This window comes from Neovison vison, chromosome 3 (genome assembly GCF_020171115.1).
Source record: "Neovison vison isolate M4711 chromosome 3, ASM_NN_V1, whole genome shotgun sequence".
Classification (NCBI taxonomy): Eukaryota; Metazoa; Chordata; class Mammalia; order Carnivora; family Mustelidae; genus Neogale; species Neogale vison.
Window position 1 is genome coordinate 64,970,603 of NC_058093.1, and position 15,568 is coordinate 64,986,170.

Here is a 15,568-nt window from a genome sequence, read left to right on the forward strand (position 1 = left end):
ATGACTATTCCATTTTATGAAAAATCTACAAAAGGCAAAATATTTGTACAATGTTCAACTGAAATTAGAAATGATAGTACCATCTATTGACAGTATATGAATTATGAGATGGCCCACTTAACATCTTTCTCCGAGACGTCTTTAAGAGGATTTCCTTATGCTGTACCTTGATACTCAAGTTTTTTTTGTAACACAGATGACATTACCATATATACAATTGGCAAGAAAACCTTTCCATAAAAGTACTCAAAAAGAAAAAGAAAAATCTACTTTTGTAACTATCTCCAGCATTTAACATTGAGACCTAAGGTTTCACCCTTTTTCTCCAGCCCTTGTATTTAGCAGGTCAGTTTTAAGAACAAGGTCAACAGTGTATTTTTTCAAGGAACAAATAAGCCTTTGCCTCTTCAGTCTTTTGTCTACAACCACCAGAAATGAAAGGAGAAACAAATACATGATTGTAACCACCTGTATTTGTCTTTTCTTATAGAATGTGACATCTTGAGAAGTAAAATATCTCCCAGTTTCCTACTTACAGGATGAAGGGGAGACTTAGCTGGCCTTTTGGGGCTGGAGGTGGGAAGAGGGAGAAGGAAGCCATAGTCTTAGCAGGTAGGTCTATAAAATGCTATGTCAAAAAGAAAGTCAGGATGACCTTTTCCAAGAGGTAAGCAGGTGGCTACCCGTACAGCATTAGTAAAGGACTGAGGAAACACCTGCTTAAACTCAAGTCTCTCCCCACTAGCCAGTGGGGCACAAGACACATAAACCTCATGCCCAGATGGCCACAGTGAGTAAGGATAAGCACACTATTTGCTAACACAGTAGCCACGCACTGGCTAGATCAGTGGCTCCCAAAGAGAGAGCGAGGGTCTGTTTGTGTGTTTGTGTGTTCACTTATATATATAGGTACACACATACATCAGAGTCTTGATGTGGAAGGAATGAGAAGGGTACAAGAGAGGAAGGCAAGGATTCTCTCATCTGATAAACACTGGCCAAAACAATCTTCCAGCTTCCTCTCACACAGGCTGGTTTAAGAGGTAGTTTATCTGGGCCCAGAGAGGGAACAAATGATGTCGAGTAAATTTCAAACAGGGAATGGGGAATGAAGAAATCGTATGGCGGGGACCAGCCCTGGATGTCCAGGCTGATTCTTGAGGAACATGGAACTTTGGAGGTTTCTAAGAGAAGGAAGCTGGACCTGCGAGGGAGGGCTGTGGTGAAAGAGGAGGGTAGTGACGGCCACCTTGTACACAGGAGATCATAGAGGACAAGTCCATGGGCCACATTTGTTTATGATTTAAACAGTAATTCACAGACTCCTCTTATAGGTGTGTTCATAGACTCCTCTAAGAATGTTTTTAAGCACTGTGTTTCTGTGTCAATTACAATCCCACACATGCACACAGATTTACATGCTGGGACATCAAGATAAGTCCATTTCAGGGATCAAGCGACCAGCTCCACTTTAGAGCCACAGTCACTAGCCTCAAGGCATCCCTGGGACAACCTGCTCATCTCACCACATTTCCCTGGTAAATTTACTCTCCAGCTTCCCTACACAATTTCCTCCACCTCTCAAACCTCAAATATCTTTCCCTTCCTCGCTTTCAACGGACCATAGTCCTTATTTTAGGAGGAAATATAAACACCAAGAGGACTTCTGCCTTCCCATATCCAAACCCATCGATTTCCTTGCACGTCAGCCTGCCCGCCCCTCCATCATGGTGGCTGCCCTGTCCAGTGGGGGCCCCTCTCCATCCTTCTGAGTAAGGCTGGCACCTGCGTGTATGCCTGGGTGTCATCCAGTCCCACCCACCTGAGGACAGCAGTCCTACCACATCCCCTCCCTCATCCCAGGTTTCCTTCCCATTAACTTACACACAACGCCTTTTTAAAAAGGATTCCCTTCACCCTGTACTTTCATGGGGCTATCTCCCCATCCCTCCGCCACCCTGGAGAGTAACTTCCTGTTACGTTATCTGTACTAACAAGTAATCTGTTCTTGCTCTCTCGTGTTCCCTCTTGCCACTCTGTCCCGAACCCCGTTCAGTCAGGATTCTGTCCCCAGCACTCCACCAAAACAACTCTTGCCATGGTCAAGGATGTGCTGAATTTTGCCAAATACAATGTGAGTTCTTAGTTCCCACTGTCTTGATTAACAGCAGCGGCTGCAGCTTTTGACTCCTCCTCTCCTGAGACACTTCCTCTGTTTGGTTTACAGGACCGCCATTCTCTCCTCTACCCCGCCAGCCTCTCCTCACCGGCCTCTCCTCACCGATCCGTTGACCATTCTGCAGCCATGTACCACCTGCGAGTGCGCCATATGACTTGTCTTCACTCACTCCTAGGTGATTTCCTTTAATTTCACAGCTTTAAATACCATATGCGCCAACAGTTCTCAAATTAATACCTCTAGCCCAGAACTGGATCTCCTGTGCAATCTACACGGGTGCACCCGAAAGCCCGCTTGACGTGACACACACGTCCACGAGATAACCCAAGCTCACCACTTCTGGCACTGAATTCTCGATTCCACTCAAACCTGGACCTCCCAATTCTCTTCCCCTCCATTCATCCACATTTTCAGGCCCAAATCTTAAGTAATCTTTGAGTTCTCTTCTCTGTCCAGAATTCAATAATGATTTACTTTTTTAAAAAAGATTTTATTTATTTATTTATTTGTCAGATTGAGAGAGAAAGAGAGTGCACAAGCAGGCAGAGTTAGAGAGAGAAGCAAGCTCCCTGCCAAGCAAGGAGCCTGATGCGGGACTCGATCCCAGGACCCTGGGATCCTGACCTGAGCGGAAGGCAGTGCCTTAACTGACTGAGCCACCCAGGCATCCCCAGAATTCAGTAATTACATGTCACCTCCATTATTCCCTGAGGGGGAATAATTCCCTGGTCCATCACATCATAGCTCTCTGCCTGGCTGAAACTGCCTGGCAAAGGGCTCTGAGCTTCCACCTTAAATGGTTCCTGGATGGTATATGCTCCCTAAGTCAATCACAGTGTTTTGAAAATGTAACTCAGCTATGCTCACAAATTTCCAATGGTTTCCCACCTACTAACAGTGAAGCCCAAAGTCCTCACCACAGGCTACACGGCCCTAAAGGATTCAGCCCCTGCTAACTCTCTGACCTGGTCTCCTACCCCTTAGGTCACACTGTTTCCCTGGCTGTTTTTATAATTGCTTCGAACATGCTTCCAGCTCAGAATCTTTGCAATCATTGTTTGCTCTGCCTGGAATTCTCTTGCTGCAAACAATCCCATGGCTTGATTCTTCACATCTGTCAGGTGTCTGCTCAAATACTACTTTATTTAGAGATCCCCTTTGTGGCAGGCAGAATTCTAGGATGCCTCCAACACCGCTGTCCTCTGGTGTACAAGCTCTGCATGATCCTCTTCCCTGGGTGTGAGCGAGACCTTTAAAGATGATGGGTTGTCACTCCCAAGATTAGGTTACTTGATACAGCAAAGGTAAAGGGATTTTGTGGGTATAATTAAAGTTCCAAAGCAGTTGACTTTGACTTAATAAAAAGAGAGATTAATGTAGATGGAACTGGCTTAATCCAGTGAGAAACCTTTCCCTACCCTTGAAAAAAAGGCAAAGCCCTATTGTGAACTGCGTGTGTGGCCAGTGGCCTGTGGGCACCAAAGACCTCAGTCCACATCTGCCAGGCACTGACTTCTGCCAACACTCAAATTAGCTGGAAGAAGACCACAAGCTCCAGATGAGCAGGCCTTAATTGCACTGGTGTGAGACACAGCAGAGAGCCAATCTAAGCCGGGCCCAGACTTCTGACCTACAGAAACAGAGCGAATAAATGGCTTTTGTTATGAGCCCTGAAATCTGCACTAACTTATTACACAACAGTAGAAATCTACGATGCCTTCTTTAATACAGAATAGCACCCCTCTACTTCCTATGCTCCTGATACAGATTTTCTTTTAGAGAACTTGATTTTTCATGTAAGTCATTTGACTGAGTATTTCCTCTCCTGGCCTCTAGAAAGCCTTCCTAGACGGTAAGAAATTTAAATTCGTCCTTTGTTTTTTTCCATTGTTGCCTCACAGCAGCCAGAATGGCACCATGCATGTAGCAAGTGCTCAATAAATATTTCCAGAGAGAATGAATACATATGCTGCTTACATTTATGTCAGCGCAGGTTATGTCAGACCCCAAAAATGTAACAGCATTTAACATTTAGTTTTAAATTTTAAAAGGATAATTCTCAAAGTACAAGTATTGCCGTTAGAGGAAACCAACTATATATTTGGAGAGATTCCTGAGTTCTCAAATATGAAAAAAACTGGTTTAAATGAGTACCTTGAAAACATTTAAGGAAAAAAGATATTTTCACAATTAGGCATGAACATATATTCACCAAAAGTAATATTAAAATTAATTTCTATTTTTTGGAAGTGTTTCTAGGCGGTTAGAGTCAGGGGAAAAAAAATCATTGATTTGTCCATTTCAGTAACATTTTTAATGGATCCTTTTATGATATCCCTCTGAGTAGTTAGCTAAATGTCCATCAAAAAGCAGTAAAGTCAATAGGATTTGTTTCTGGTTGAGCCACCATACCAAAAAATACTGATAATTAAAATCCATGCAGAAAGTGATTGGTTTTGAACAGAGGCCAGAAGTCTCTGTTCTATTTGAACTGCTGAACATGTTAAAACAATGTTGTAGATAAAGATGTAAAAGACAGGTTCATCAGATGGACAACTGACATATGTCCAAACATGATAACTAATATGCCGCACTGACAATCACGAGTGAAATATGGACGGGTTGCAGGGAGGAGGCAAGCAATGGGTCAAAACCAACAGGTTCACTCTTACAGTGACAAATGTTAAGACATACGGAATGAGTTTTAAAACACAAGCTGCAGTTCAAATTAGGCTTGATAGCCCTTCAAGTGGAAATAATGAAGTCAGAGGCCTTGTTTGGCTGTTAGGTCATGCTAGATCGGTCACCAAGGTGCACGGCTATTTCAAAAGGCGGAAATTTAGGCTGATTTAGGAGAAATACAGAGTGTAAACAGAAAAGGAAAAAGAAAAATCACAGAATCTCACTATCGTATTCCAGTCTGCCAAGGCCACATCTGGAGGCCTGCATTTAAATATGGGGGCTACAACATAAAACTGGAAAACGATTCCATGAAGAGAGTTCTGAGGCCAAATGGGTTTTTAGAGTAAACCACCGTACATTCCTTCCCTGCAGAACATCTTAGACTCTTTAATATATTAATATTCCTTGTGGTTTTCAAAATACAGAGCGTGTTCGTGTATGCATGTGTGTACAGATAGATGGGACACTACACATGGTTTCTGAGCCTTTCTGAAGGTAGGAGATATGTAGGACCAAAGATCTGTGCCGCAAACTCAGGGAGAAACCACCCAGGCCCATGAGGAACAAGGTAACAAAGGTAAGTGCCTACTAGCTGTCAATAAAGGTGAACAGCTAGGATCATGAGGATACAGAACCATAGGATGAGAAGCAAGGCTACTTGTGCTGTTTTTCCTAGGAAGAAGGAACCCATAAAAATACAAATGGCTCTCAGAAAGACAAGAGGATGTACTTCTGTATCGTTCTAGGACCTACAGAAAAACAGTCTCTGGAGGTAAGGCTCAGGAATATGTACATGTTTTAAAACACTCTCCAAAGAGAGTAATCCAGACAACCTGGTATCTGCTCTAAGGGTCAGAAATGGAACCCAGAACAGGAAGATCAGTTGGATCTCAAGGAAGAAGGTGAACCGGAAAACAGCGTTTTGTTATCACAGGAGCGATTCACTCCAGTATGCACAGAGGCGAGGTAGATATCCAGCATACCACAAAAGAAAAAAATTACTGGATACATCAAGTAGGAGACTGGACTGTGGGACGCTCAAGGTCATGCCCAACACTGCGCACTCAAGTGGGCTGGACACTATCCACCACGGTCTCGCTCACGACTGTATCTCAGGAGCAGACTCAGAGACCGGCCCAGTGGTTTTATCACAAATATTGGTGGAAAGAATATATGAACAAGTGAAAAATAAACAAAAGTAGTATCTGGTTCCAAAGTCAAACGAGAAAGGAAGGGGCTATTTCATTCTTCAGAGATCACTAAATATGCATAATTATGAACCATAATCAAGGCTACTTTCAAATATAAGGAAAATGGTCTCTGTAATCATTTCACTTCTTGACCGGGAACCATCTCTGAATTAAATCACACCAAAGCTTGCCGCACCATTCCCCTAGTGAGCATGTGAAAACACACCGCAGATTGCAAATGACTGTCCGAAGTGAGGGGTGATTATGCCAACGACTATCTACCCTGACAGACTACACTAACTCAGATGGCTGGAAACTAACCTTGAATATGAGTCCGCTTTTTATAGCCATGGCTCAGAAAAAGATCCATCAGCCATGTGTTTTATCTGTTTAATTGTCAAAGGAGAACATATGTGTAACTTTTTTTAAAAGCACCTTCAGAAACGTGACAGTATCCTGATTGACCTGGTGACTGAAGCTGTTTATAATTACGTGGAAGCGAGTATGTCTTCAGACACCATCTTCTTAACAAAGAATACTCAGGAAGATTTACACTCTTCGAGAAGGATTACACTCTTAGGGCCTTACAGTTTAGAAATCCATGAAACAGAAAGAACCTTCACTCACTAGACACAAAGTTGACACTGTCAGGCCCCACATTTGTATCCATTTCCTAGACGACTGAGGCTTCTTTCAAAATACATCTGTCATTTCTCCACAGTAGCTGATCAAACCTGCCACTGAAAAATGTTCTGAACAGGCAACTTGTAGAACAAGCATGGTTTATTTCTGTCAGACTGACTGCCGAAGTGTGAAAGAAACTCATTAAAAATCTCTTACTGTGATCTTACATTGTAAAGTTTTTTTTGTTTTATTTTTTTTTTTCAAAAAGGGAAAAAAGCCCAAGAAAGGAAAGGCAAAGGGGAAAAAAAAAAAACTTAATGAAGGGTATATTGAGCCTGCAGACACACTCATCTGGTGCTTTTCTTTCTTATTCTTCTGTAGTAAGCAATTAGAAAAAGAGCAATTAGTCCAGGCATACAGCGTACACACTAGCTGTTTGGTGAAATAAAATAACTTAACAATCTTATTTTATGCTAATATTATGAAAACTTAATGAAGGAGGGAAGAATACTGTACTATAGGAAAAGCAATATAAACTAAATGGTAGTATTTACCTTAATCTTAAAACGAGGTTCACAGCGCAAGAAGCTTCTCTATAGTCTTCGCTGGCATTGGGTAGGCCCTTGGAAAACAAAACCGCAAAAAACAAATAAATAAAATCATAATATCCCTTGACTCACATGACCCCTTCTTTCTGGAAATTTCCAGACTAGGTCTTTACACACGGCAGGTCCTGTTTGGCCACATAACAAGCTCTATGTGAAGGTTGGAATGATGCCTAATTCCCATCCCAGCCAAATTTTTTCCAATAGAAAACCTTGGCTGTAGGGTGGGTCCTATGAACAAGGATGGTATGAGTAAGTCCAAAGAAGAAGGGTGAGCCATCTTAAAGCAGCATCCCACAAGCTCAGCCATTGTCTGGACCCACTGGGATTTGGTGATGCACAAAGGCCAGCACCTTAAACATCAGGAGGCAGAGGAAAGTGGGATCCGGCAGGGATCTTCCCTGCCTTTCTCACCTATAACCTAGTTCTTTAAATACACAGCATCAACCACAAATGCCTCTCCTCCACCTCCCCTCCCTACCCTACAGAACCCTGGACATGAGTAGACCTTCCTGCTGTAGTCGAAAAAGAGATTTCGTGTCAAGACTTGACTTTGCCACTGACTAGATGTGCAACCTGAGCAAGTCATTCTCCAAACCTATTTCCCACTTACAAAATGGGGATAATACCAGTGTCCAAAGTTTGCTGGAAGAACAAATAATATATATGAAAATGACTTATACAACTACAATGTGTTATATAACACTCGTTATCCTAATCCCCTTTCCTGTTTCCCTTATTCTATTTGCCTTTGGACAAATTATTACTCCTGGCTTGCCTTTTGTCATTGAACCAGTCCTCACGATTTATCTCAAGTTGTTTTACTAAGTTGCCTGATACAGAGAAAAGGACCTAAACTGAATCTCAGCTCTGCCTCTAACCAGTTCTATAATCTTGCGTGAGCCACTTAACCTCTGCAAGTCTATGCTTCCTCAGCTATAAAATAAGGGCCAAGGACTAGATGTCTGACCTCAAACAGGCTTCCTGCAACCATAAAATCCTATCACTCTCTCCTCGGTTTACAGCCGCTTTCAGAAAACATATATCAGGTAGAATGAAAATGAATTTATCGATGGATATGGAGATCTGGGGGGGAAAAGTTGTGATACCAAGGCTGGTGGTGCTTGATAGTATGACGATTTTGAGAGCAAAAGGGCTTGCCTTTTAATTATATAGCAAAACCAGAATGGGGGCCTGCACCCTATTCCTATGACCATGTCCCTCCCCTGTGTTGCTCAGCACCCAACCTGACTCATGGCTCATATTTTCCATCATGTAACTTTTAATATAGATGCATTCCACAGTCCCTGGACTTTTATTTTTACAAGGCAACTTGTAGAGATAAATTGGCCCATAAACTTCCATGATAAAAGAATTATGAAAACAGGTTGTAGAAATCCAACTGAGAACCAAAAAGGAAAAACTATCAATTAACTCTACGGTTTTGTGGCGAGCATCTAACAGAATGGGGAGTCCTGTTCTTTCCTTTTCTTATTTCACACAGTACCCACAATTTCAGAAGCAGTGTGGTAATCTATCCTTGCTCTTGAACCTATCATTTAAAGGTTGGAAGTCCTGAAAATCATGGTCAAGAGTAACAGTACTCTTTTCTCCATACCTATTTAAAAAAAGAGAGTTTACAAGCCCCCGATTTTGATGGACTGCCCTGAAACTGTCTATCTCCCGAAAATGTTGTTGTTGTTTTTTTTTTCTAAAACTAGGTCTACAAATCATCTCAAACGTAAATGACTGGTGGAGAAACATACCTGAGAGTCCTGCACTGAGAGGGACTGTATCTGCTCGGGTATACTGCTGGCATTCACCGCCATCTGTTAAGAGAGGCACCATTACAGCACTTAAGGAAACCAAAATGAGACAGTAAGGTCAGCATGCTTACACCAAGTCCCGATTATCAGAGACAATTTTGCATAAGTAATTTTAAGCTGGTTTTTTGCATCAAAATGTGATCTTTGACAACCTTCATTGGAACCACCTACGACACATGGTAAAGATTTCTGGGCCCCACCTAGCCTAGGATTCAGAATTTCAGAGACGAGAGAGAATGTGTATCTTCAATAAGCACCCTGGTGATCGTTATGCTTTCAGAGAATCACCGAGCTAAAGTGAAAATGCAGGGACTATTTGATAGTTTAAATCTGATAGCAGAGAGATGCTCTAGGACCATCTGTTCTTGTCACAGAATTTCGCCTTAAGTTAAAAGTCCCCACTGAAAGGATGTTAGGATAAGTAACATTTAACCATGACTTGAACTTTAATCATTACTTGAAACAATTTTTTCACTGGATTTAAAAAACACATAAAGATAGTTGGACTTTTAAGACACGTTTCCCCAAAAGAAAAGCCAAAGCAATAGGTTATTATTTTCCCTTGAGATGGAAATCCAATCCTAATGTGATACCAAAAGTATTTTTCCCTCAAGCCTTACTTCTGTGAACTCTGCCCTCAAACAAAACTGGAAAGACCAAAAACAAAACAAAACAAAACAAAAAACTGGAAGAGGAACAGCAATGAAATGAAGGATATATATTATTTTTTAAAACTACTATCAATTCTAAAATAATCAGAAGTCATCAGAAATTTTTTGCAGCAAGTTTTCTAAAGTTTAAGAAATAAAATTCTTATTCTCTGGGCTTCCTCAAAATAACTAGGTTAGTAATGAAGTAATAGGAGAAAGTCTACCACTGTCTGTAATTTACTTTGAAATGCATCAAAAATGAAGATGGACTGATGGACTGACAAGTATAGTAATGGTAGGATTTACGTGTATGCGGATGTCCACTGTAAAGTACTTTGAGTGTTGCTATATATTTGAAAATTTTCATAGTAAAATGTTGGGGGGAAATGTGTAAGAAGAACAAACAACCTGTATTCTTTAACCAGCCAGAGGACCTGGGCTTACAACCAATGATCTCCTGTAAAGAATCCTTCAGGCTGACTGAACCCAGATCTGAAGTAAGGTTCGAGATGCAACCAAAACCCATGTCAGCACTTAAGAGAATATTCTACCTCTAGTCAAAAGACGACTTTAAACTGAAAAACCTTAATGGCAGTTTTCTCCTAGGGAGGGCCCCTCTTCTTGCCCTTCCTTATTCCTGGGCTATCATCAGAATGGAGATCTAGTTAATGGGGGGCTGGATCCCCAAGGACCTTGTGCAACCTCACTCCACAGGTACATTACCCTGCAGGTAATGAAGGGACCAGCCTCTAGCTCTCACCAGTACACAAGCTATACAAGAATTCTTCAGGAAAACATGCAGAGATGCACAGGAGTGGTGGGGAGCGAAGTTTCCTGTGCAAAACATCTTCCTTGGCAGCCAATTCCAGTCACCCAAATTTCACCATTATGGGCATACCTTTTTAAATACAAAAACTTACAAGAAAACTAACATATTAGGCAAGTGTGATCACAGTGTAATATAAATTTGCTTATTGGAATTTGTTTGTTTGTTTGTTTGGTTTTTAAACAGTTTGTTTTAAGAAGCACATTTAAGAAAATGCGGGTTTTCATGGGCAGGGAAGAGAAGAACAGATACTAGGTGAAAGAGAGGGAAAGATCCCAGAATAGAGAAAAAAAAGGGATAATGTCTGCTAATTTCCCACAGAGCTCTAATCTTCTTTTCTAAAATTACTGTGGCTAACTAAAAGCAGCATGTTATCCTGGATTGGAGCCTGGGAACGAAATAAAGGTTATTAGTGGACAGACTAGTGAAATATGAACAAGTCTGAGGTTTAGCTGACGGTAAGGGAGCACTTCCGTTTCTGTTGTGACAACTGTACCAGGCTCACACAGAAGGGCACAGCGGGTGAAGGGTGGATGGGAACTTCGCATTATCTTTGCCACTTTCTTTGAAATATGAAATTGTTGCAAAATAGGTTTATTTTCAGAAATACAGAAGATTTCTGATGACAAATCTAACATTTATGACAAAAAGTCAGAAAGCCAGTCACCGGAAATAAGAACATCTTTTAGAAAATGGTGGTAGGGAAGTATGGAGTCATAGCCGTCTGTGGTGACAAAACCAAGCATGATAAATTTGGAGAAATCGTATCTTTGCCTCCATCTACAAATGGATATAAGACAAACATGTATAAGAACGGACAGGCATTTGGAAACCATGAGGTCCTCAGAAATACACTAAAAAAGCTAACGGCAGTTCTAACAATCAGGCAATCGCAATGAGTAAACGTAAGCAATAAATTTAGCTTTTGCATTGTGACTAATCTCCAGTAAAATTAACTCAGCCGAAATCCACACCCAATTTATTTTCTCCTCAGAACAAAATACCAGAGTCAGGAAACAGAACGTTTTCAGTTAACCTCCTCTAGATTCTGTAATGAAATCCCTCAGTCTAGCTCTCATGACCTTGGTCAACAAAACTTCCCACCTGGCTCCAGGACCTTGATTAAATCAGGACAATTTCTCCAAGAGGTTTCTGAAACCTCTTTCATGGTTTTTCTTCTTCTCTCCCTCTCCTTTTTCTTTCTTGAGATTTCTGACATTTAAAACAAATTTTCAGGAATTTTGAGCACACAACCTTCCTGGATTTCAGTGTGGACTTCTGGATTCAGAACAAGTGGTGTGGTTTTCCCAGCCAGTGGTTCCTAATCCTAGCCACGTATCAGAATCACATGGGCAGTTTCCTACAAATCCGGGTTGCCTGGACATCATCCCCAACTCCCAAATCATGATGTGAGAGCTGGTTCCAGGCATCTGCATTTTTAAAGCTTTCGGGTTTTCTGATGTAGAGCCAAGGCTGCAAACCATTTGTTTTCATGCCTAACAGAGGGGCTTCTGTAAAAAGAAGCTTCTTTAGTAGAAGCCTTAGCAAATATCTCCCTCGGTTAAAGGAAACCCAAAAAAGGTAGGAATATAAAGATAAAGGCAATTTTACTTTTATATAGAAAATTAGGATGTAAAGCAAAATGGATTTAAAAATTATAAAACATGTATTGATTATTTTCAGAATCTGACAAAAACAGATTCCCAAATCACTGGTCAAAATGATCAATAATGAGGTAATAGTTGAAAGGTTTTCTATCACACAGGATGGCATACATGCTAGGAAACCCCACCTAAGGAAGCCAGTCTTGCATATATCTCTCCTGACCCCAATCTCCAAAGAGAAAAGCTTCCAGAAAGCAGGCTCTCTGCTTTGCTTTTGTATAATTCTCACAATGCCACAGTATCTAATACTCCTTCATGTAAAAAATCAGGCACAGATGAAATATTTGCTCAATTAACTTCATTATTAATACTGCAGTTACACTAACAATATAGTCAGCTTTAAGTTACCACTGACTTCTACCATCCAAGTGGAATATTATAAGAAATATACGAAATGAGCATGAATTACCTATTTACTACAAACTATGAATTACTAGTAGGTTGTAGTTAATACTTTGCAAGGCTATTTCTAAAAACGTCAGGTTAGGAACATAGGAGGACCAATTTTACTATGGGTTTGGCTATGAAATCTCAAGACAAGTGGTATAACTCGGGCACTTCACAGGTTTCACTGGAAATTCTCTTGGATTTAAGAGGATTTCCAAACATGGCTGAGTACCAGGCACATCTTACCACGGCCGCTCTACCAAACATCCCACCCTGACCTCCTTCTCCAACGAATGCTGTAACACCTGGACATTCTGCCTTATATGTCCCAGGGGAGACAAACAGCCCTTTACAAATAAGCATCTAAAACGCTCCCCCCTTTATTGGAGCCTCTTACTCTGTCTGAACGTGGAACTACCAAGTAGGGCTCCTGTCTCTGAACTTCAGCTCAATTACATAACATCTTCTGATTATTTTCCCCTCAACTCTGACCCACCCACAAATACGATACGCCTTTTCAGGCACCTGTTTAATGTCCATTTCAGTGTATGGGTATTCATGTCACCAAGGAACGTGTACAGAGGTTCTATTAGAAGCAAGAGGAGCACAAATATGAATAAAATACTAGCCCCATATTCTAGTGGCTTCTAGTCAAGTAAATAAACTGCAATTTAAATGACAAGCATTCTTGAAAAGCTTATTAAAATGTAAACACAGGCATTTAAATGTACCTTTTGGCACAGATAAGCATTTTCATCCTGAAAGATGTTTAACAGTATAAGGTACACTGTCAGAGGTTCTGTAAATTGCCACTGCTTTTTTATTCTCAGCTTTACTCAGATACAACTGACAAACAGAAATATGAGATATTTAAGGGGTTTAGCTTCAGGTAGCAGCTATTAAAAATTCAAAATCAGATTTTGTCAAATGAAGTAATCACAGTTCTTTTAATTCCTTACTTCAGTTGCACATGTGCCCCTTGACATGTGCAACTGTCAAGTTGCACAAAATGTGAGTGGAATGCAGTTTATCATCCTAACCTCAAAGCTCACCAAGAAGTTAATGGTTAAATAAACCATTTCAATCCACCCAGAGGAATACAACCCGGCAGTTAAAAACCAGAGGCAGATCTACACAACTAACATGGGAAGATTTCCAAGATAGAATACAAGTTGCCAAAACAAAAAACAAAAACATTTTTGTGGGGTCACTATGTTGTCCACCTGAAACGAATGTAACATCATGTCAACTATACTTCAATAAAAAATAGGTTTATGGTGTTTATAATCCTATATCCTATTGATATAGATTTCTTTATTTACATATTTGTATATAAATGAGCAGAAAAAAAATTCTGGAAGAAAATACTGCAGACTTCTGTCAGACACGGGATGAGAGGGGTAACAAAATAAAAGCAGTTCTTTGAGTTTTTCTACTTAAGTCTTCCGTACGAAGAATTTTATTAAGTCTTTGTGTCCCTTTCAATAACACCTACTCTGACCAGCCAGGTTTTATAATTTAATAAATAACCAGGTTTTATAATTTAAAATTATAAATAATTTTAATTTTAAATTATAAAACCCCCTACCCCAACATCCCTGTACTTCCCACCCACTATTTTTTTTCCCATTGCTCCTATTCCATTGTAAACAAACCACAAATTGATTTATGAAGGCTGTTGCTTATTGTCTATTGGCTCCCATCAAAATATAAGCACCACAGGAATGGGGATTTCATGGTTTTTTTCCTCACTGACGTATCCCTAAAACCTACTAAAACAGTGTGCATCGTGTGTGTGTGTGTGTGTGTGTGTGTGTTGCCTACTTACACATTCAACAATTCTAATTTGTCTTGTAATAGATAAATACTTTTTGCTTCACTTGCAAAAAGTGAATTCAGGCAAGTGGCAAATCAGGGAGCTACTTTAATTAAAAGTTCAAAGGCTAGGGGCGCCTGCGTGGCTCAGTGGGTTAAGCCTCTGCCTTCAGCTCAGGTCATGATCCCAGGGTCCTGGGATGAAGCCCCACATTGGGCTCTCTGCTCAGCAGGGAGCCTGCTTCCTCCTCTCTGCCTGCCTCTCTGCCTACTTGTGAGCTCTGTCTGTCAAATAAATAAAATCTTAAAAAAAAAAAAAAAGTTCAAAGGCTAGAGGAACCACCATTGTAGCTGCACTTAACACAGCTCAAGATACTGAGATGCCAACCTTGAAAAACAAAACAAAACAACTGGCCTGAAAAGCTATGCAAAATAGTAGGTAGGGCTGATTATTCCTAAAATGTGGCACAAGTGTTTACATTCAAAGATATGAACCCTCAAAAATAAGGCTATCTATGTGTTCCTTAATTATAAACCAGCATGGGAACAGACATATGCCTCCGGGAAATCAAAGGAGTGGAAACACAGAGAAATGCCAAAGACTTTCAAATCCCACCCAAGAAGGTCGATAGCAAGGATGATTAACTGACAGCATGCTATCTGTTAGTCTCCCCTATCTATGCAGAATGATATTCTTGCCAAAAAGATACTGTTAATAGCCAAATATCAGCTCAGTTATCAGAGCAAGTTCCTCTAGCACAGAGGATGACAGTGTCCCAATAAACTTAAATCCTCAAGAGGAAAGACCCACACCCATTAGTCTGCACTAGGAAAGGCAGGGTTCGGTGGATACGTTGCAATAAAGACATCCCATAGTGAACCAATACAAATGCTTTCTGCGTCATGCTGCTACTTGAATCACATTATTTTGTTCTATTTCTAAGCAGGATGGACATAGTTAGAGACACTCTAGGAAACAGATGAAAAACCTTGACTCTGCACTTCGCTGTGGGTAAAACAGGAAAGTAGGCAGGGAGAGAGCAGAGTGCACGACACCCAGTTACGATCATTCTAAAAACCAGCACACATGTGAAGCCAGTGGGTAGCCAGTGGGTGATGG

At 40.8% G+C, this 15,568-nt stretch overlaps 1 protein-coding gene across 4 annotated transcripts in view; it reads right to left on the reverse strand.

Annotated features, from left to right (window-relative positions):
* The window catches only part of STK39 (serine/threonine kinase 39), a 302,762-nt gene that overhangs the window by 111,215 nt on the left and 175,979 nt on the right, over positions 1-15,568 (reverse strand). For all 4 annotated transcript variants that reach the window (XM_044242263.1, XM_044242266.1, XM_044242264.1 and 1 more), the window contains exons 13-14: positions 9,047-9,109; positions 7,230-7,297 (exon numbers count right to left, since the gene is read on the reverse strand). In XM_044242263.1, coding sequence (XP_044098198.1) covers positions 7,230-7,297; positions 9,047-9,109 — 131 coding nt within the window. The remainder of the gene's footprint in view (positions 1-7,229; positions 7,298-9,046; positions 9,110-15,568) is intronic.